At 39.3% G+C, this 22,898-nt stretch overlaps 1 protein-coding gene across 1 annotated transcript; it reads left to right on the forward strand.

Moving 5' to 3' along the window:
• Window positions 1-12,493: 12,493 nt before the first annotated feature.
• On the forward strand, window positions 12,494-22,786 carry LOC127413967 (inhibitor of nuclear factor kappa-B kinase subunit alpha). Its single transcript, XM_051651565.1, has 22 exons — window positions 12,494-12,881; window positions 13,175-13,279; window positions 13,469-13,563; window positions 13,674-13,791; window positions 13,893-13,962; window positions 14,068-14,156; window positions 14,248-14,337; window positions 15,448-15,572; window positions 15,710-15,817; window positions 15,928-16,063; window positions 16,662-16,856; window positions 16,960-17,062; window positions 17,231-17,354; window positions 17,452-17,603; window positions 17,697-17,758; window positions 17,926-18,035; window positions 18,121-18,170; window positions 20,065-20,173; window positions 20,630-20,777; window positions 20,928-21,055; window positions 21,365-21,464; window positions 21,568-22,786. Exons 2-22 carry the CDS (start codon window positions 13,175-13,177, stop codon window positions 21,625-21,627), a joined length of 2,277 nt encoding a protein of 758 aa, XP_051507525.1. The 5' UTR covers window positions 12,494-12,881; the 3' UTR covers window positions 21,628-22,786.
• Window positions 22,787-22,898: the final 112 nt, after the last annotated feature.

The following is a 22,898-nucleotide window of genomic DNA, read 5'->3' on the forward strand; positions in this document are numbered from 1 at the left end:
ATACATTAACCATGCACGCATAAAGTATATCAAAACATGTGTCATGCATGTCACAGACATCCAGATGATTAATTGTTTTTAACCTCTCAAGCCCCCGCAGTTCATTTTTGTCCTGTTTAAGTCATATGTTTTGCTCTCTAACACCATGCATGCCATGTTCTACTTCCTGGTGTATTGTAAAGATGAATCCCTGGGCTTTTCTGTGATATGATATCAAATCAAACTCCAAAACTTTTCATTGCTCTATCTCAGGAGACTCATCGCAGTACTATGACAGTCTGTTTCGACTGGAGTTCATCCTGTCAAATCATCATGATAAATATGGGGTTTTCAGGAATAAGAGGGACAGTGGAGATGTTGTCATCATCTACTCCAACACTTTAAGAAATCTGCAGATGCTTAAGAAATGTGCAGACACTTCCTATTCAACACACTAGTAAACTTTCAGTGTTGCTGCTTTTTGTAAAGATAATCTGTTGCGTCAACTAAAAATTTGTTGTGATAGCTCCACATTCTAAAGATGAATACATCAAAAAACATTGTATTCTGTTGTTGTGTACTTAGTTTAGAAATAGTTTTGGATTTTAAATATTTTCACTTAATGATTATGACTACGTGCATCAACAGTAAGTGACTTCCTCTTCTGTTGAAAAAGACTGATCTTAGTTGCCTTCTCGGAAATTGTGCAGTTAAACATGAAGTTTGAGGTTTTAACACATACGTTGTGGGAAAAAGACCTCAGCTGTGACTATTTAAAACTGCATTTCACCTGAATGTAACCATTTGAGAGCTAATTTGATTAAAAATGGTTAAAAAAAAATGCATAGCTACAAACCTAATTTTCATCACCAGCAGCACATTTGTAGAGATAATCATTGACATTAATAGTGTTTAAGTGATGTAATTTTTTCCCAATAAAGAGGCTGTCCACTTTGAAAATATGAAGACCTGCAAGAATCACTTCAATAGAATAAATCATCTCTGTCATCACATCACAAGCAAATTATTCAGAAATGCATCTGACGGTCAGTGAATGGATTAATGGCATGCCCAAAAACCATTCACTGACTGTCTAATCATTTTTTTAAATACAAAAATAGTAACACACAAACACACACTCACACACACACACACACACACACACACACACACACACAAACACACACACAAACACACACACACACACACACACAATAAGTGGAAGAAAAAGAAACATATAAGCAAATAGGCCTTTAAAAATAGGCTTTACAGAATTAAAACAACCAAAAATGAATAATTCAAAATTACAAATGAGCCACAGCATTTTTCACAGCCTTATTAGATACATTAATGTGAGGTTTCTTTCAACTTTCTTGGCAAAGAATGGATTAAGAGCTCTCCAGTTAGCAACTTAGCAAGCAACAAAATTACATTTTATACCCTGACAAAGTTGAGTTTCTTTAGAACAGTCAATTGTCTGATGCTCCCATGTGATGGTTTTATCTGCTTGCATATACTGGTCTTCAGTGCCATCTCCTGGATATTGATGTTTCGCAAAACTGTTACTGTTACAGTAGTACTGTTTTTGTTACAATAATTAAATAATAAATTAAAATGAAACCTTTGGAAACTGCATTTTTGTAAGGGATGAGGCAAGTCTGGTTAAAGATGGAGCAGAGGTTACTGTACTGTATGATCATTTGATAACACAACTCTATGTCAGTTAAACCACTAATAAGCCAGTTAAACTTGTAATAAATCAGGAGAGGTCACGTGATGCCATGCAAGGAGCAGACGTGTGAGCGACAAGCTCTGCGCACTTTGTTAAATTATTTATTATTCTCATGTTATAATCTGGTGAATTTTAATACACCCAGTTGCACATTTGCTCTTTGATGCAAAACATGGCAAAGAAGTCAAAATCCTCGGGCTCTGGAGACATTAAAAGACACGTGTTCAGGATGAAAGCCCCGACAGGCCTACAGACCGGGGACTCGATTTGGATGGCGCGGCGGGAGAGGTGATCCAGCGTCAGTTGTCCAACATGTCGGTGATGTTGACGAAGATTCTTGCTGACTTGGAGGATCTCACTGTAATACGTCGATCGATTACGGCGATGGAAATAAAATTCTCTGAGCTAGTTACAAGAGTGACTGATGTTGAGAAACGAATCGATTGTCTGGAATCTTCGGAGAGGGAATTAACTGCTAATCCGCCTGTGACCAAAGTTGATTTGGAACATCTTCTTGAAAAGCTTGAAGATCTTGAGAATAGAAGCCGCAGGAATAACGTTCAAATTGTTGGAATTCCTGAGCATGAGGAGGGCAGAGATATGGTGAAATTCTTAGACGAGTTTTTCCCGAGACTGCTCGATATAGCAGGCTACAAGCTGGAAATCGAGCGAGCTCACAAAGTCCCAGCTCACAGATCTGCTGAGGGAGACAGGCCCCGATCGATTCTGGCCAGATTTCTGAGATCATCCGATAAAGATCTTGTGTTGCGCCAGGCAAGGAGCAAAGGGAAGCTTTCTTGGAAGAACCATAATATTTTCTTGTTCCCGGACTTTGTGAGTTCGACAAGAGAGAAACGTGATCTTTGCGAGTTCGACAAGAGAGAAACGTGATTTCGCCGATGTAAGAAACTCTTACATCGGTGAAAGATCTCGTTTGCTCTGATGTTTCCGGCCAAGCTGAGAATAGAAACGAAGGTCGGTCGCAAAGTATTTACATGTCCCAATCAGGCAATGTCTTTTATTGAATCATTGGGTGAGTTAACCATTGGATGTTTCTCATATGAGTGGGTTGACTCGCTGTACTTACTCTTGAGGAAGCTGGGCGACATTTTGGGTTTCTTGCATTGGCTCCACCGTGCGGCTGGAGCTTGTTTTGTGAATAACACTTTTCCTTAAAGAAACTTTTGCATTGATGAAAGACTTCTTTTGCATTGAAGTTTGCATTGTTTCTTTTTATGTTGGCTCCGCCTAGTGGCTGGAGCTTGTTCTATTGAATAACACTCCTTTGGAACAGCTGTGGATTAATCTGTTCGTTCTTCGTGCTTATTCCTCCTGCTGGCTGTAGTTTGTTTTTAGTTTTTACGGGACATTGGAATGATTACGTCATCCGCTGAACTCATAACAGCTGGCTCACGGAACACTCGTCTGTCTGTCCGAGGAATCTGAACGGTTTATATCGGCTGGAATTTGTTTTGTGGAAGATCACATCTTTGAGACAGTTCTGTGAATGAATCTACATATTCTTTGTGTTCATTCTTCCTATTTGCTGGGTTTATTTTACAAAGTATTTTCTGTTATGTAATTTTGCCTCACAAATTTGTGAGGCAAAATTGAGCAATCCGATGGCAAAGTTGTTGTGGGGGCTCGTGGGCGTTCATGGACCTTTTGAGTTTAAAGGGATTGTCGCCGGTTGGCACTGTCATGCGCGGGGTTAATGCGCACGTTTTTCTTTTTTCTGTTTGTTTTGTTCGGGGGGAAGTTCGGGGTTTGATTGTTTCACTAATGGGGAATGTGGTCTGTATAATCTTGTTTTTGACACACAATAAATTTTTTCTACTATATCAAAATGTCAGATTTTAATATGAGTGTACTACCTCTTTCCACATGGAATGTAAATGGGTTGAGGCACCCCATAAAAAGAAGGAAGGTTATTACTTTTCTTAAACATAAGAAATATGATATAGTGTTTCTTCAAGAAATGGATCTTTCCGCGCAGTGACACCATCCTCTTTAATGTGGATAATGGGGAAGAAAATGGTTATGCCCAATTATCCCCTGTGGAGGAGGCAGTAGCGGAACACCTCTGCCCAGCGAGTAACAGGGCGTGTAAATCACGCCCCATACATCCTTCCAAACCGTGTCAACAAACGTCCGCACTGGCAGGAAGCTGAAAAATTTGGGAAGATATGGGGTGGACGTATTTTTAGTGCTGGCTCAAGTAAGAGCAAGGGAGTCATTATATTGATTAATAAACATCTACAATTCAAATGTCTCAAACAGACTAAAGATAAATTAGGAAGAGTCATTATTGTGTTAGCTGAAATTCAAGGGCAAAGGATGATTTTTGGCTAATATTTACGCACCTAACGCTGATGATCAGGGCTTTTTTATAGATCTTGAAGGGATGTTACAAACCGCTGGCACCCCTCATGATATAATATTGGGAGGAGACTTTAATTTTTTGATGGACTCAGTCCTTGATCATAGTGAAGCAAAAGTGTGTAAACCCCCTAGAGCAACACTGACGCTTCACAGGATGTGTAAAAGTCTTGGCCTTACAGATATTTGGAGACTTTTGAACCCATCTGGTACGGACTATACATTTTTTTCATCAGTCCATAAGATTTATTCTAGAATAGATTTTTTTTTTATATCCAAATCCCTCATTTCATCTGTTGTTGATTGCTCAATTGGAAATATCTTGTCTCAGATCATGCCCTGGTGAGTTTAGAGGTGTTGCCATATACAGAGAAAAAGAAATCATATAGTTGGTGCCTTAATGTGTCCCTTTTGCAAAATCCTGATTTCCAACAAATGTTAAAGACTGAAATCAATGTTTATATGGAGACGAATTGGTCCTCAGTATCCTCTGTGGGCGTGGCTTGGGAGGCACTTAAGGTGGTTCTTAGGGGTTGGATCATACAGTATGCCTCATTCACCAAAAAATCCAAAGCACGAGAACTTGTGGAGTTGGAAGGAAATATTAAAAGTGCAGAGGCAGAGCTGAAGCGCCGTGTGTCAGCTGATGACCTCAGAGAATTGACCCAATTGAAATATAGATATAATACTATTTTGTCGCAGAAAGTGGAGTTTTGGTTATTCAGGGCAAGACAGTCATATTTTGAGTTGGGTAACAAAGCAGGGAAGCTTTTGGCTAGATATATAAAGCAGAGAGAGTCTCTTTCTATCATTCCCTCAGTGAAATCTGCTGGTGGTGAAATTTTTACCTCGGCCACTGATATTAATAATGCTTTTAAAGAGTTCTATATTGATCTTTATAGTTCCATGTCTTCGTCTACTGATGAAGATATTAAAAACTTTGACGAACCATTAGATCTTCCTAAACTGACGACTGAGCAAAAAAACTCTCTTGATTCTGAGATAATCTTGGAGGAGCTTGACGAGGTAATTATGTACCGAAGATGAAGTAATTAGGTGGGATTTATTCGGGGCCACAGCTCTTCTGATAACATCAGGCGTCTCATCAATATTATGTGGTCAGTGGCGAATGATCAGACTCCGGTCACTGACATCTCACTTGACGCCGAAAAGGCGTTTGATATGGTAGAATGGGATTATCTTTTTAAGATTTTGGAAATGTATGGGTTCAGGAGTACATTTATTGGTTGGATTAAGTTACTTTATAAACACCCTGTAGCAGCGGTACAAACAAATGGATTAATTTCAGATTATTTTACTCTGGATAGGGGCACTCGGCAGGGCTGCCCTCTTTCCCCTTTATTGTTCTGTCTTGCCCTGGCACGATAAGAAAGGAAGATGATTTTCCAGGGGTGGTGGCGGGAGATGTGGCGCATAAGCTTCTGCTTTACGCAGATTATATTTTATTATTTGTCTCTGAACCTACTAGATCTATGCCTTGCCTCCACAGAATTATTAATTCTTTTTCCAAGTTCTTAGGATACAAAGTTAATTGGTCAAAATCCGAAGCTTTGGCACTGACAGTGTACTGTCCAGTAACGGCTTTTCAGCCGGGTGCCTTCCAATGGCCCAAACAGGGCATTATGTATTTGGGGATTTTATTCCCAGCAAATTTGTCTGATTTAGTTAGTCAATTTTGACCCTTTAATAAAAAGATTTTCGAGCAATGTGGGCAGGTGGGCTTCATTACATTTATCGATGATTGGAAAGGTTAATGTTATTAAAATGAATTGTATTCCAAAATTTAACTACCTGCTACAGTCCCTACCTGTAGATGTCCCCCTCTCTTATTTCAAGCAATTCAATAGCATAGCGAAGTCCTTCATTTGGAATGGTAAACGTCCCAGATTGCAATTTAATAAGTTACATAGGCCGATTGACAAAGGTGGGCTAGGCCTACACAAGATTTTGTTTTATTATTATGTGTTCAGTCTCAGACATTTGGCTCATTGGTCACTTCCACCTGAGAGAGCCCCTCCCTGGTTTGTTATTGAACAGGCAGTTCTTGCCCCTATTTTGCCATTACAAATCATCTCTATCAAACTAATTGGAAAAGTTAAGTTACACCCCGCTATTTCGTATTTACACTCAGTATGGACTAAAGTGTCCAGATTGTTTAAATTGGACACTTATTTAAATGTTGCCTCGAGCATATGGCAGAACCCAAGACTATGTATTGGCAAGTCCCCTTTCTGCTGGCCAGAGTGGATTGTGAGGGGGGTTGCTACACTCGGTGACCTATATGAAAATGGAGTGTTGAGATCGTTTGAAAACTTGGTCCAACATTTTGGGATCCCCAGACCTCAGTTTTATAGGTATTTACAATTGCGCCACCTGCTTTGTACTATTTTTTGGGAGTAGCACACACCCCCTAAGGAGGCAGATGCTTTGGGAGAGGTGATTGAGGCTTTTGGAAAAGGTCATGAGGCATCAGTGTACTACTCCCTGTTAATTCAGAGTATGGGGGAATGGAGCTTTAACTTCTATTAAGAAATTATGGGAGAAAGATTTGAATTTGGTATTGGAGGATGGAGTGTGGACTAAGATTCTGAAAAATGTCAAGTCTGCATCTAGAGATGCAAGGGTTCGCCTTATGCAATTTAAGATTTCACAAAGATTTTATTGGACCCCCTCTAGATTATATAGGCTTGGTCTTAAAGACACACCCACCTGCTGGTGTTGCCAATCAGAAGTTGGAGACACAGCCCATGTTTTTTGGGGATGCGTTAAGATCCAAGATTTTTGGTTAAAGATTCAGAATTATTTGCATGACATTCTGGGCACTCAAATTTTACTTTGCCCCAGACTTTGCATTTTGGGCGATGGGGAAGTTATAAATTCGTTCGACAAATATATAAAAAATTGGGTTCTGACTGGCGTGATGATCGGTAGACAAATTATTTTAAGGGGATGGAAGTCAGACGGAGCGCCACCATTTCCGGAGTGGTGTGCGGAGATGGGGAGGGTGGCAGCTTATGAAAAGATGATAGATGGAAGGCTGGGGCTGGAGGACTTATTTTTCAGGAAGTGGGGTAGGTATTTGGCAGTTTTGGAAGACTCTAGGGGAAGGGATGAGGAGGGAGATGTTTAGTTTAACCCTTTATGTTTATTGTGTATTTTATTTTTTATTTATTTCTATTTATTTATTTTTTATTTTATTGTTTGTGTGTGTATTATTTTATGTGACCACAGGGGTGTTCTTTGGGGTAGGGTGGGGTTGGTGTTTGGGGAGGGATGTTAATGAGTGTTAAAAGTTAAATGTTGATTCGGTGTGTATATGTTGTGTTTTTCTCTGTTGTGTTTTCTCTTTGAATCAATAAAAAAAGTTAATTACAAAAAATTTTTAATAAATCTTCACATCCACATGTATGATGGCAAATCAATGGCAATAATCCACACGCATTATTGACGTACGCACATGCGATAGATTAAATCCACGCGTGGAAACGGGAAGAACCTCTGCCATGCCAGCAAGATCATTCTACTTGCTCGCGCGAACACTATTTAATTTTGTCAGTCGTGGGGTGGACTCTTGCTGTTCCCTTACGACTCAGTACACATGACATTGCGTTTATTAACGCATGTGGTGAGTGCCTTCTTACACGACCTAGTTGAAACCTCTCTACAATAATGCCAATATTCTAATATTGGCTATGGTGTTTGAGCCCCGCCTGTTTTGGCGTGAAACTTTCCCCTATAAAAACAGGTGCACAAACACCATTTCCTCAGAATTTCTTCCTTCAAAACAGCGATCATCTCTTGTCTAGAAGCCCTCTAGTGCTCCAGGTATTTCAAGCCAAGCTCCTCAGGCAAATGGACGAGCACAGCTTCGATCCAGAGACATTCAAAGAGCTACGCACTGCTACAGACTTAGCGCTGCATTCCACGAAAGTCACTGCATAGGCCATTGGCAAGTTCATGGGCAACCTGGCGGTTCTGGATCGACATATATGGCTGACCCTCACAGAAATGATTGATAAGGAAAAACCCACTCGGATGCTCCAATGTCTCTAGCCAGCCTCTTTAGTGGCTCTGTGAATAAGTTTGCTGAGCATTAAGTCACAATTCAGCAGAAGTCACAGGCTATGAGACACTTTATGCCCAAACAGAGTACATCACAGCTGGTTTGTCCTCGCTCTATTTTGAGTCAGTGCCCGACTAAAATCCCCATACCTGCTGCCTCACTGGCACCTGCGTATTAGCACGCGCAGCAAAAAAGCTCCTGACGGCCACAACCCTTTGAAGCGGAAAGCAGAGCCCGCGGTTCCCTCCAGGTCTGCTCCAAAAAAGGCTCGGTTGGAGACACAAAACATTGTTCCCCATCTCCCCACTACTGTTTGCCGGGAAAGGAATATTGTTGTTCACAATATTGTTCAAAATGTTGTTTATGTGTCTTGCACTCAAATAAATGCAATAAAAAATGCAATAAGTGCAAAAAAGAATACAGCATTCATTGCAAATGTACGAGATGCTCACACATTCTCAATAAAGAGCCCTTTTTCCTCTTCAAAGCACACACATTATGCGCAATCGCTTCCCAATCGTAAGAGACGCATTATATCATATGGTAAACAAACCGAATTGCCCTCTGTCCCGTTACGCAGATGCGTGGTGAGCCCTAACGGGTATTTCAGAATGGGTGCCTAAAAGGATGGAACCAACCCGATCTCATGAAAAGTCATACATAATTTACGAGTTGGCTATTTCGTATGGTCTTGCACGATGTTGGTCGCATAAACGACTTTATCACGTGCAAATTCCTGGATGTCTAATGCGGTAGTAAGCACGAGTTCCACGCACGAGGCATTAAGGACATACTTATTAATATTATGTTCTTACCCAAACCCCTTATCTAAACCTAACCGATCAGTAGAGTGTGTAAACATGATAGGAAGCTGTTGTGTGTGACAGAAGCAAGTAATTGTCGCATATTAGATGGAAACGATGTCCAGCGACATCATTGGCTGTAGTGAAAGTCGTAGGAATTAAAACGAGTGCAGTCACACAATATAATACGAATTAGCCAAATTTAGAAAAGTCGTACGACTCCTGATGATTTCACCGTGAGAGTGTGTTGGATCGAACATGGTTATACGATCCAATTTGCATGCTGGTCACCCCGTTTCAATGGTGTTCTGTCTTCCACAGTTTCACCCGAAGACGCGCCAGTGTTACGAGGCGAAATACACAATCTCATCATGAAAAACAAGATAGAGATTGTGCCAAATTGTCAAGTGCAAAAAGGGTTTTACAGCCGTTATTTTCTTGTTCCAAAGAAAGACGGCAGACTTCGGCCAAACCTGGATCTGAGAAATTTAAATCACACACTCACAAAGCACCCATTCAGAATGATTACTCAGAAATGGATTTTGTCGCATGTACGCCCACATGATTGGTTTGTGGCGATAGATCTGAAGGATGCGTACTTTCTTATCCAAATTGTACGACATCACAGGATGTTTTTGAGATTCACGTTCAAGGGAACAGTGTATCAATTCAAAGTCCTGCCCTTTGGACTGTCTCTGGCTCCTCGCACATACACAAAGTGCATTGATGCAGTTCTCGCCCCTCTGAGACTGAGCAGCGTGCACATCTTGAACTACCTCGACGATTGGCTGTTACTGGCGTAATCAGAGGCTCTGTTATGCCAGCACAGAAACTTACTGCTTCAGCATCTAAACAGCTTGGGCCTCAATGTGAACTGGGCAAGGAGCATGCTCTCCCCCAGCCAAAAAATCTCTTTTTTGGGAGTCCGCCTCGACTCCTCACGAACGAGCGCGTACAGGCAATGCTACAGTGTCTGTCTCAGTTCAAACTGGGGAGAACACTTCCACTGAAGCTGTTTCAGAAAGTACTGGGATTTATGGCGGCGGCATTCCATTAGGTCTCTTACAAGTGCGACCTCTTCAGTGCTGGCTGAAGCGCCGTGTGCCACGACATGCTTGACGCCAAGGGTGCATGCGCATCACTATATTCCACTGCTGTATAGGTGCTTTAGCACCATGGACAGCTCCTGCATTTTACCAGCGAGGTGTCGCGCTGGGGCAAGTTGTCACACGGTGCCTAGAGCTATCAACTGTATTTCAATCGTGTTGAGTGGCATGCCATTGAATTAAACGTTGCACTTCTGTATCACATTGGAATGTCATAATTATCATTGACCACAATAATATTACTTTATTGCTTTATGTGTAGTATAAGGCCACAAGAGCTTCAGTTTTTTAAACAGTTTTGAGTTGTTTCTACAGATGAAGGGCAGGTTCAGTGAGAGCCGGTCAAGAGCTACAGCTGCTGGTGACACACAAACTCAATGTAATCCAGGTCAAGTGGAGTTCTCAAAAGTACTCTCTAGGAGAGAAGTTGCTCCAAAAGATGGCACTTCAGAATGTGCTGCAGAATAAAGAACAAAATATAACTGAAACAAGCAGCACATATTCCAAAGTAATAAGTGATCACCTAGTGATCTTAACCCTTACGTGCCTTTCGTTTGAAAAGTTTGGGGTCACTTGCCTGAAAAGTTTCCCTTGATCTTAAAAATCTTTTGAACTGAAGGCGTATGCTTAAATGTTTGAAATTAATTTTGTAGACAAAAATATAATCGTGCCAACATATTAATTTATTTAATTACAAAACTAACATTTTATTTAAAAAAAAAAAGTTTTTAAAATTGATGACTTGGACCGAATAATTAAGAAAAGCAGCCATTAAGTGCCCAACATACAGATGGGAACTCCTTCAATGCTGTTTAAAAAGCATCCCAGTGTGATTCCTCAAGAAGTTGGTTTATAAAATGTCAAGAGTACATGTCTGCAAATTCTAGGCAATGGGTGGCCAATTTGAAGATGCTAAAATATAACACAGTTTTGATTGATTTTTTGATTTTTTCAGTCACAACATAATTCCCATATTTCCATTTCTATTATTCCACAGTTGTGATGACTTTACTATTATTCTAAAATGTGAAAAAAATACAAAATAAAGAATGAGTAAGTGACCCTAAACTTTTCAATGGTAGTGTACATTATGCAAATTAAAGATGGTCCCCTTACAGCAACTTTGAAATCAGTGGTTAAAGTCACCAATATAGATGCAGACACATTGCAACCTCCTGTTACTAAGGCTATGATTTATTTTTCTGGGCTCACAACCTTTCAATTAATTATAAAGTGTCTTACAACTGCAATGACAAAAGTCATATTGTACATTATATTATATATAAATAAACAGCAGTTCTTAAATTCTATAGTAACATTACAAGAATGCAACTAGCTAGTAAACTTCCTGTTTTTAAAGTGTCTGGCAAAGATACACAGTAATTACATACATTATTTAACATTAAATAAGCCCTGTTATTATATGAAGAATTAGCAAACAAATAAAGTGATAATGACTCACATACTGAGTGTCCCTTGTTGAAGCAATAGGTGTGTTCGACCCATCGGCGCTGGACTTGAAGCAGTGCATGTCGTTTAGAAATTTTGTCTGACTTGAAAGTTCGTGTATAGAAGGGATCCCTTTCTCGTCAACATCTCGCACATGTGCATTATGTTAAGAAGCGTTCGCCTGTGCTTTTTTGCTCGCATCTCAGCATATTAATGATGGAAAGCATTAGAAACTTCAATAATATCAACAAAATAACACTATTATTATTATTATTATCATTACAGATTTGGTGACCCTGCTGTTTCTCTATACTTCATAATATACCATAAGAATATATCTCTTAGAGGACAACACTGAAGACATTAGACATCACCAGAATGAGTTTGGTGATCATTAGACACACTTAGTTGAAATTAAAGAAGGGTAACAGATTTCAGTAACCTCTAATGTACTGTCAGATTTGGTGACCCTGCCATTTCTCTATACTTCATCATATACCATAAGAATATATATTTTAGAGGACAACACTGAAGAGATTAGAAATCACCTGAATTAGACATCACCTGAGTTTGGTGAATAGACACATTTAATTGAGAATAAAGGTGAATAGATGTAAGATGAAGAACAAAAAAGACAATAACACAACTATTACAAATAAATGTATTTCGTGCACAAATAAACGATAAAAACGGAATAATACAAGTAATTAAGAACACCAATATTAAAAGTAAAACACACAATGGTATATGGATTTCTTGTCGTAATATGCGTCTTTAAGAAATCTGTTCGCATTAAACAGCGCGTGTTTCTCGCGTCACTTGTCAGCGCGCGGTGACGCTCACTGGGCACGAGCACCGTACGCGTTCTCACACGAAAACTTACTGAACAGCGGCCTCTAGTCACAGATTTCGATAGGTCACCCTATTGCGCATGCGCAAACATCGTTTCGCTGCTGACCTCAAGTAGCAGCTGACTGCCGTGACCGTCGTCAACAACAGTTTTCACACAAGTGCGCCAGTCATCACTACAGTACACTGTCATCTTTTTAAGATTAAGTTGATTCGTTTTTTAAGTACCGTATGATCCTCGTTTATCGTGACATGTGTTATGGAAAGCTGACACTAGTAGGATGCTCGTAATATTGCAAACCAACATCCTACATCGTGTTGTTTACGTGTAGCTAGTTAGCCAGTTAGCACATCTGACAACCGACCTGATGGCACTTTTTAGAATGAAATGGATAGCTTTGCTGTTTCCTATGGTTTAATACGTTCATTTAACACGTTTCTCAATTTTCCACACCAGATGTGGTTGGTTCGAGCAAGATAGAAACACCGATTAACGCAAGGTAAGCCACTACCGGCTGACACTCTCAATTAGCTTACCTGCTACTGTAGCTGTGTCCCAATTGCAATGTCACTACCATGCCACAGATGACCGTTTTTACTTCTTAATCATAATCAACGGTGTCTATGTCAGGACGTTTTCATGTCACATTAATGTAATCAATAAGCAGTTTCTCCGTAGGGCCTACATGCTAATCAGACAGGGAGAGATGTCAGTTTTGGAGGCTGCCAGTGATTTTGTTCTGTGTTTGCTGACTACAGCTGATAATGTGTTGCTAATATGTGCTTTGCTCAGATGGAGAAACCTCCTTTCCGACAGAATCAGGTGTGTGGGTCTTGGCTTATGAAGGAGAGGCTGGGGACAGGAGGATTTGGCCATGTCTACCTGTATCAGAATCAGGTGAAGCTCTGCTTTTGATGTTACTTACTTCTAACTAATTATAGATGTGTTCTTATGTATCTTTTACTTTACTGTTTTGTATTGGTGTTCAGTAACCAAGTCTGTATTGAACAGCACAGCAGATTATTGATTTAAGGGACAAACCCTCCCATTTTCTGCTGTTTAAAATACAACTTTTATTTCTTGCAGGAAACTTCAGAAAAAATTGCTGTGAAGCTCTGTCGCCTTGAACTCAACTCAAAAAACAAAGACAGATGGAGTCGAGAGATCCAGATTATGAAAAGGCGTGTACTTTAATGGCAATGGAATTTTTTGCCATAGTTTTATTTGAGTTGTTATTTAATTTTTAACTTGCCTAAGGCAAAGAATCATCTGATGGTCCCACTTTTTTCAGGCTAAAGCACCTTAATGTGGTTACAGCAAAGGATGTGCCTGAGGAGATGTTGCACATTGCCTTGAATGATTTACCGCTTTTAGCCATGGAATACTGTTCTAAGGGAGACCTTCGTAAGGTGTGCCCCCTCTGCCTTTGCCTTGCATTAAATACATTGTTCTGTTGGTATTTATACTAGCAACAAATACTCACTTCTGCTCTGTGTATTCCTTCTTGTAGTTACTAAGCAAACCAGAAAATTGCTGTGGATTGAAAGAGAGTGAGGCGTTGGCTTTACTCAATGATGTTGGTAAAGTGACATTTTTCCCTATTAAAAACTTTATCATTTTTAATAATTTTATCATTACTCTTTAGGAATGATGGCAAGTAAAAAGGCATATTTTGTATTCAACAGGTTCTGGAATCCAATACCTCCATGAAAATAAGATAATTCACAGAGATCTGAAGCCGGAGAATATTGTGCTGCAAGATATCAATGGAAAGGTATTTGCTATTCAGTGGTCAGATAGTTCTTGTTATGTAGACAAACTGTTTTTTGTTTTCAACCAGAGCTCATGTTTTGATGCCTTTGCAGCTTGTCCACAAAATAATAGACCTTGGCTATGCCAAAGACCTGGACCAGGGGAGCCTATGCACTTCATTTGTGGGGACTTTGCAGTATCTGGTATGTCTGTGCATTCATCAGTGCACTTAGTAAATCTTTGCTAATAAAAAAAGTTTTACACATTAAGACATGACATTAAGTATATATATATATGTCATATCTGTCTTCTAGAAAAAACAGTTTTCTTACATGAAGATGGGTGCACCTTAATGGGTGCTGCCATGTTGTGATCACATGACAAGCCACTTTATCACAGTAATCCCCCGTTATTGTAAACTTTTGAATAAATTAATCATTTATCCACATATGCCTGTGAATCAGGTATTTCTACAATGGTTTCGGTAACCAAAAACATTTGATTTTGCGTGATGCGGAATTTACATCGATATGTGTTAGTATTAAGTCAAATACCTCCATCGTATTGGCCAGCAAAACGTTAAACATTACTGAGTACACCTTTAAGGACTAACCTGTTAAAGAATAAGCTCATTTACATGAACATCGGATAGCCGATTATTGCAAGAGAGCTGCTTAAAACACAAAAGCAGTGTTACCGTTTACATGCATTGTGTAAGTGCCGTACTCTTTACTCCTATATACATGCGGCTCGGTCAGTAAATAACTTTCTCCAGAATAAAGAGGATATAATGTCATGACTTCGCAATGCGGGTGTGAATAAATAACACAGCGACTGAAGACGACTTCGCAATTTTTTGTTCTCTGTTCCTTCGCTTTATTTCCAGATGTCCCACAGTTGTCACTGTTTGTTTCCTTAACTTTCCATCCCAAACTGCCATGGCACTGCGCTGAGCTGCAACAGTGGGGTTTCCCTCTTACATCATACTCCGGGATTCCCCCAGTGCTTTTGAGCACATACGCACGCGCACTCTTCAGAAACTTATAGGAACGCCACTTGTGCGTTTACATGGCCACATAAGCCATGCTCTCCGGCTGAAACCTAGGTGTGTTAAACTGCTTTCTCTTAATCTCTTAAATGCCACGGTGTTTCAGAGTGCCGCCTTGTGCAAAAACCCTGGAATAAGCTGTTTTCTGAAGTGCATGTAAACGGGCTCAAGAAATCAAGTGTTTTTCTAATTGCTTTGATAATCTCACCAAGCACAGTAATTATATATTAGATCATGTGATTAGATTGGTGGTGTTTTGTTTCAGGCTCCAGAGCTGTTTGAAGGCAAATCGTACACGGTCACTGTGGACTATTGGAGCTTCGGCACCATGATCTTTGAGTGCTGCTGTGGATTTCGGCCGTTTCTTCACAATCTCCAGCCTGTGCAGTGGTACATGTCCTGATAACCTGTATATTGATTATGGCTTAAACTTGTATCTAACCTTCATATGTACTCCTTTTAAGTAGTCTTTACCATGAAATATTCAAATAGTGCATTTACCACGAAGACATATTTGCTTTATTTAGGACAAGCAAAGTGCGAAACAAAGGCCCTAAGGACATAATGGCTGTAGAAGATATGAATGGAGAGGTCCGATTTTCCACCCACCTTCCATACCCCAACAATCTGAGCAGGTAGCAGAAGCATTGTAGCAAAAATAGAGAGCAAAAGACCTTTTGTTTTTATTCAGATTCCAGACATTTTTGCTGGATCTCTGAATTGACTAATTGTGTTTGCACTGTAGGACACTATTGAAGCCTTTGGAGGGGCTGCTACAGCTCATGCTGAAGTGGGACCCTGTCCAGAGAGGAGGAGGAGTAATTCCAGACACAAAACAGCCCCAGTGCTTCGCTCTTCTTGATCAAATACTGAACATGAAGGTTTGACATTAGCATTATTGCATTGTAAGCTATCTTTTTTTTTTTTACAGGGGTGCCATGTGAAACCTGGAAATATTGGGAAATTTTTAAATTTGTGCCTTCCAGGACATAAATGAATACATACAGTATATATTTTTAGTTATGTTCTGCTCTAAAATATTTAATCAGCTAGAAATTGCTCTTGGGTAGAGTAAAACTTGCACACAAGCCACAATCATTTGTGAATGAGTCCGTTTTTCATTGAATTGCTCAAAATGATTCACAAATAAGACTAAAAGATTCATTAGCAAATCAATCTGAATTTAAATAATAAAACAAAAAATTGCTATCCAGTAATCGGAAATGCCTGGAAAGGTCATAAACATTTATTGGTCAAACAGTGATCAAAAACCCTGCTTTAAAAAATAAATCAAATCTTGAATTTCATCAGCAACATTAGGCCTGCATCTTAAGGCTACATTTCAGTTCTGTTGCAGAATATGGAAGAATGTAGATCAGCCCAGTTGGCAATGAGTTTGCTTAGTGGTGTCTACTTTTTATTTTATCACGAAAGCCATTTGAGCACCAAATATGAGTTGACACAAGCTTTATTGTCTAGGTTGTGCACATCTTGAACATGACGACGACACAGGTTCACTCATTTTTGCTTAGCCAAGATGAAGGCTTCCATACCCTGCAGCAGAGGATTGAGGCAGAGACCAAAATCGACCTTTTGAATCAAGAGCTTCTGCAGGAAACAGGAGTTATGTTAGATCCCAGAAAGCCTGCTGCACAGTGTGTACTCGATGGAGTAGTAAGTACATCTGCTTGGTAGGTTATTTTTCTCCAAAAGCACATTTTTGGTAAATCAGTCATGATTCACTGCTGCTTTTTTTCCATTCTTACATGATCATCAGAGAGGATGGGACAGCTACATCGTATATCTGTTTGATAAGAGCTTGACCAAGTACTCTGGACCTCTAACAGCTAGAACACTTCCTGATAGTGTGAACTTTATTGGTACGTTTTGTTCATTTATTTTTCACTTGTATGGATCGAGTTTTCATTCAAATATTTTGCAGAAGGTGACCAGTTGTTTCAGTATTTGTTTGTTTGCAAATACCCGTGGAACTTCATCAAAGTGGTTATAACTCAGGATATAACTGTGACCTTATTTCTCTGTTTCAGTGCGGGAAACCAAAACTCAGCTTCCTCTGAGCACCCTCAAAAAGTTTTGGGGCGAAGCAGTTAGCTACATATGTGGCCTCAGAGAGGACTACAGCCGCCTCTTCCAGGGCCAACGTGCAGCCATGTGTGTGCATTATAATAGAATGCTCATAAATATTAATATCATGTGCTGTGGGACTTTTTCTGCTCATAATTCAAGTTGTTTTGGTGTGTGTTTGTAGGTTGAGCCTTCTCCGCTACAACACCAATCTTACAAGATACAAGAACATGATGTTTTCATTTTCTCAGCAGTTGAAAGCTAAACTTGATTTTTTTAAGACCAGCATACAGTATGATTTGGAGAAATACAGTGATCAGATGCAGTATGGCATATGTATGTCTTAATATACCTAAAATTTCCATAAATAAGCATTCATGCAAGCTTATTGAGTGACGATGGTCTAAAATTACCTTTTCTTTTTTGAAGCCTCTGAAAAGATGCTGAAGGCTTGGCAGGACAATGAAGAGAAGGCTGCTGCATTTGTACAGGTGCTGTGGATGAATGATATTCATTTTAAAACCTTTAAGGAAGAATTTACTTTAGGCTGTATCTAAGCGATCTTCATGTCACATCAAAGACATACAGCAAATTTATTGATGTGTGTATCGGCATTGTTTTAGCAACACCAACTGAAAGTTTGTTTCTGATTTTGAAGGTGGCAGAGATTGGTCACCTAGATGAGGAAATAATGGCTTTGCACTCAGAAATTGTTGAGCTTCAGAGAAGTCCTTATGCTCGTCGTCAAGGAGATGTCATGGAGCAAATGTGAGTATATTCTTGCGAAGTTTCTCAAAAGTAAAGTGTCTCAGTCGTCTTAAATGTTTTGTGATCAAACCATGTCTTGTCGCAGGCAGGAGAGAGCAATTGAACTGTACAGACAGTTGAAGGCAAAATGCAAAAGTAAGTAGGATTCGTACTACTATTAGCTCATTAGTTTGTACAGTGTGAAGTTATGGAAGGTCTTTGGCCCTTTTAATGAAAAGAATTGTGTGGAACTTCTCAGTTATAAGGCCCCTGCACACTACGAAATCGAGGAATGAACAGATGTGATGTCATTTATAACTAAATCTGGCAAAATGTGAGTGAGTTCATTTCGGTGGTTCATAACAGCTTGCCAGGGTGAATTTTCAGGAAAAATTCTTACTGGCTGCTAAACATCTTACTGCCATTGGTCCACGTCATTGCTAGGTGTGACCTGGAGCTCCACCTACTTTGAGGTCAACAACTAATTCCCATTCAGTAAGTTGAGATCAGTCTACATGAACACACCAGCATACAGAGTTATTAGCGAACTGGTGCAAATGTACTTGAGACATTTTCTGAAAACATGTCATGTGATTTTTTTTGTTGTTGTTGTTGGTTTAATTAGTCTACAAAAGGAATCAAATCTACTCAAATACTCTTAAGTGCCCATTCACTTTTTTTTTTTGATATGCTGCTTCACTCATCTGCCAAAAGTAAGATAGGCCTCACTTGTCTTTGTGTGTATTCTGCCCATTAACACTTTTTTTTTTATTTGCAGTAGTATCAGTGAGCGCATTTACATGCACATTTTTACACCAATTATGCTGACATGTCTTTCCTTTATTGGTGTAAGATCATAAACGGTGTAAGAATAAACCGATCGACACGGGTAGATTTTTGCCCATTACACCGATTTTGCATGGCATATAAACACCTTAACAATGTGCGCACATGTTGAGCACATGCCTCGTTACGGTTTGACGTCAAAAACAGAGAACAACGCGATTATTTCAAATGTAATGTTAACACAGATTTCTTGCTTTGTCAGATTTTTTTTTTTTTTCCCCAATTTGGAATGCCCAGTGCACTCTAGGTCCTCGTGGTGGTGTAGTGACTCGCCTCAATCCGGGTGGCGGAGGACGAATCTCAGTTACCTCCGCGTCTGAGACCGTCAATCCGCGCATCTTATCACATGGCTTGTTGAGCATGTTACCGCGGAGACCTAGCACGTGTTGAGGCTTCACACTATTCTGCGCGGCATCCACACACAACTCACCACGCGCCCCACCGAGAACCACATTATAGCAACCATGAGGAGGTTAACCCATCGTGACTCTACCCATCCTAGCAGCCAGGCCAATTGGTTGCTTAGGAAGCCTGACTGGAGTCACTCAGCACGCCCTGGATTCGAATTTGCGAAGCCAGGTGTGGTAGTCAGTGTCTTTACTTGCTGAGTTACCCTGTCAGATTTGTTTTTTTAAATATGCTTATTTTAGAGAATAATCAGCGTTTTGGTGTGCATGTAAACATGCTCAGTATCATCATAAATTACAATAACAGAGTGTAATCAGCACATATGATGGCCACATATTGCTTGTTAGCACGTTAGCAACATGAATGCAAAAGGTAAACATTACAAATTACACATTATCTACTGCATATTACTTTAAATCATCATCGAGTGGTTAAAACAGCTTCTTTTACTGATCTCGTGTGAATTCTACTCCTAGAATGAGGCATGAAGTCATTGATAACACATTTTAATGTCATATATTACATGATGTTTTACATGTAGTCTTGAGCATCCTCATATTTAAATGTTCCTCTAAACGCCACCCCCAGCGGTGTGGCCGGTGTCTGAATGTTTGCAAACAGTATGTTGTTGCTCAGCTGTTTGGAAATTATTTTTGGCTCTGAACGAAGAAGCACTTCGCTGTGAGTGTGCCGGGGCCTTTTAATGAACAGACTTGTGTAGAACTTGCCTCTGTTATATTTGTGAGTTAAGGGGCTTCATGTTGAGTGTTCAGAGGATGTTTTTTGTCTCCTCTAGTGCCAGACCCCCAGCATGGCTACAGTGACAGCTCTGACATGGTGAAGGTCATTGTACAGACTGTCCAGAATCAAGACAGGGTGTTGAGGGATCTATATGCACATCTCAGGTAAAAAGCTTTTAAAGACTAAGTGTGTAATTTCCGTGCCACCAAACGGAATTTCAAAATAATTGCTGTTTTCAAACAGATTCCAGAACTCTCTACTCATCTTCCATTGGTTGTACAGAAAGATTGTCCCACCCCACACTGTGTTGGGCTGAACAGGGTGCTCAAACAAACAGAGGAATGTTGTAATAGCACAACATTGTTACGATTAAGGTTAAAATCAAGCTACAAGTAGCTTATTTATAGTTGTATCTGCATAGTAAGCTGGGAATCAAGAAATAAAATTACATGCATCAGCTTTAATGCCATCCGGTTTACAGTTAAATGTGATTGTGCTGATCAAAATAACAATTTACTATCCGACCCACAACCCATTAATAGGTGAGGAGGGTAATGATATTTTAGGATAAGCTGTTATGGAAAAATATCCCAATACTGTTAAATCTCTGTTATTTGCAGTAAAATTATTCTGAGCAAGCAGAAGATTATTGACCTGTTCCCTAAAATCGAGAAGACGCTGGAGAGCATTAAGGAGGCAGACAGCACTGTCATGCAGATGCAGATCAAGAGACAGAGAGAGTTCTGGCACTTACTGAAGATTGCCTGTGTGAGTCACATTTTTTGAATATCTCTGGGTGAAATATGTATATTAATTGACACAAGTGATCACAAAGTTCCCCTAGTTATTGTTTAGTGTGTATAATACTGTACTGTAGAAATAATCAATGATTGTAACTGAATGTGTGTTCGTCTTTAGGCACAAAATACCACACGAAGCTCTGTGAGCCAGAGTGGGGAAATGCCCTCCTCACTGTCAACATGGAACCAGACTCAAGCCCAGTGTTCCTCTCGCCTACCCATGTCACTGCAAGTGCCACACGAGGGGTAAATCTCCATACCATGAGTGATTTCACATGCAAGCTTTGTTTTTAAAGCTATTGTATCATTTCCCTTTAAGAATGGATTTCAATTTCATTCTGAAAAGGTTGTTGTAGTTGCTGATCGATCTTTGGTGTTGCTATAAGAACACAGGCTTCTGGGTTTCATACCACAGCGACTTGAAGACTTCCTTTTTGATAGTAAAACCAATTCAAAAACATTTAATTCGAAGAGTTGATCAGAATGTATGTATATGTTGATGAGAACATTAATTTTTTACAGCACTGCTCAAAACCAGTGTTCTTTTATTTTCAGTCAATCAGTCAATCATTTACTGGAGGAGAACCAGCGCTACTTGAGCCAGCTTACCAGTTTACTGCAAGAAACAACAGAGAAGGAATCAGAAAGCATAATGGTATGTGCTTTATGCATGAAGTTGTTAACTCAGAAACAGTTTGTTTTTATGTTTTTGTTCTAAAGTTTATCATGAAGTTCATTTTTCCCTCTCTTTCACACAGGCTCAAGACTGGAACTGGACTAAATATGAATCCCTGGTTGCTAAATCACAGCGTTTGTAGAGCCACTTATGGAGTCATCTATGCGAGGAAGTAATGGTCATTCTTTTAAAAACATGAATTCATCATCCTTGGATTGGGGTTGTGTTGACTATAATTTGTTCATCATAAAGTAACTTCTTTATCTGTATCCGCATTCAGTTAAAATCACATTTTGCAGTGTTGTAGCAACCCTGTATTTTGAATATGCATTTTAATTGACCCGGAACTGACAACATGCAAATGGAATTCAGACTATATAGAAATGTATTTATTTCCATATTCCACAGTTTTCTGTGTGGGCTGGCTGTACTTTCATTTTATTGTATTTTTTTGTTGTTCAGCATTCTGCACTTTACAGGCTTACTGTGGATGTTCTGACAGGTTTGAGGTCCAACAATGAAATTGGTCATGTCAACTAAGTCACTTCTTGAAATGTATAATTTTTTTGAAAAAATTGAAAAGTGAAAGTTTAAACAGACAAAATGAAAGGCAGAACAATGATGATAATAAAAGCATAGCTTTATAGTGCTTTTACACAGGTAAACCTGTAAAAATATGTGTTTGGTCAGTTCAGATAACGGTCATACAGACACAGGTGCAATGTCAGTCGTAAATAAATAAGGTTGGTGTCTCTGAATTCCAGTGGTTATATCATGTTTGAAATTAGAATTTCATCAGTTTAGCCATGGTATTCCCCTTTTAAGTCACACTTTCAACAGTGTTTTTGTTTTTTGTCCAAAGATGATCGGCTTCACACAAGAGAGCTCCTCACAATCTATTGTACAAGATTTTTCTTTTTTTTTTTTTTTTTTTTTTTTTTTTTTTGGGTTAGTTAAATTGCTATCCAAGGAGATTTCTGACACAGGTTGAAAACCAACATCTTATTAAAGAACACTTAGGTTTTTAACGTGTTTAATCTATCCATGGCAAAAAATAAAGTGTAATTAAAATGCTATCCATTATACCATTTCTTTGTTGTGACGACTGCTAACCAGAGTAATGAGACCGTAATTTCACAATAAATATTGGATGTTTTAAAAAAATAATTAAAAGTATTTGATTGAATACAAAACATTTGCAGTTTAATTTGCATTTCCTGAGGAGAAACTCCAATGCTTTCATGGAAGAAAAGCAATGTTAAAGGAATAGTTCAACCAAAAATGAAATCTCTCTCATCATTTACTCACCCTTATGCCATTCCAGATGTGTGTGACTTTCTTCTGATGAACAAAAATTAAGATTTTTAGAAGAATATTTTTGAAGCTCCAAAATGCACATAAAGGCAACATAAA

The sequence above is a fragment of the Myxocyprinus asiaticus genome, chromosome 23, assembly GCF_019703515.2.
Source record: "Myxocyprinus asiaticus isolate MX2 ecotype Aquarium Trade chromosome 23, UBuf_Myxa_2, whole genome shotgun sequence".
Lineage (NCBI taxonomy): Eukaryota > Metazoa > Chordata > Actinopteri > Cypriniformes > Catostomidae > Myxocyprinus > Myxocyprinus asiaticus.

Bases quoted from the DNA above. Each gene is read 5' to 3' on its own strand.
- LOC127413967 (XM_051651565.1), top strand. From the start codon at position 13,175: ATGGAGAAACCTCCTTTCCGACAGAATCAGGTGTGTGGGTCTTGGCTT. The intron at 13,564-13,673 runs GCGTGTACTTTA...CACTTTTTTCAG, and splicing joins GAGATCCAGATTATGAAAAG to GCTAAAGCACCTTAATGTGG. The intron at 16,857-16,959 runs GTAAGTACATCT...CATGATCATCAG, and splicing joins AGTGTGTACTCGATGGAGTA to AGAGGATGGGACAGCTACAT.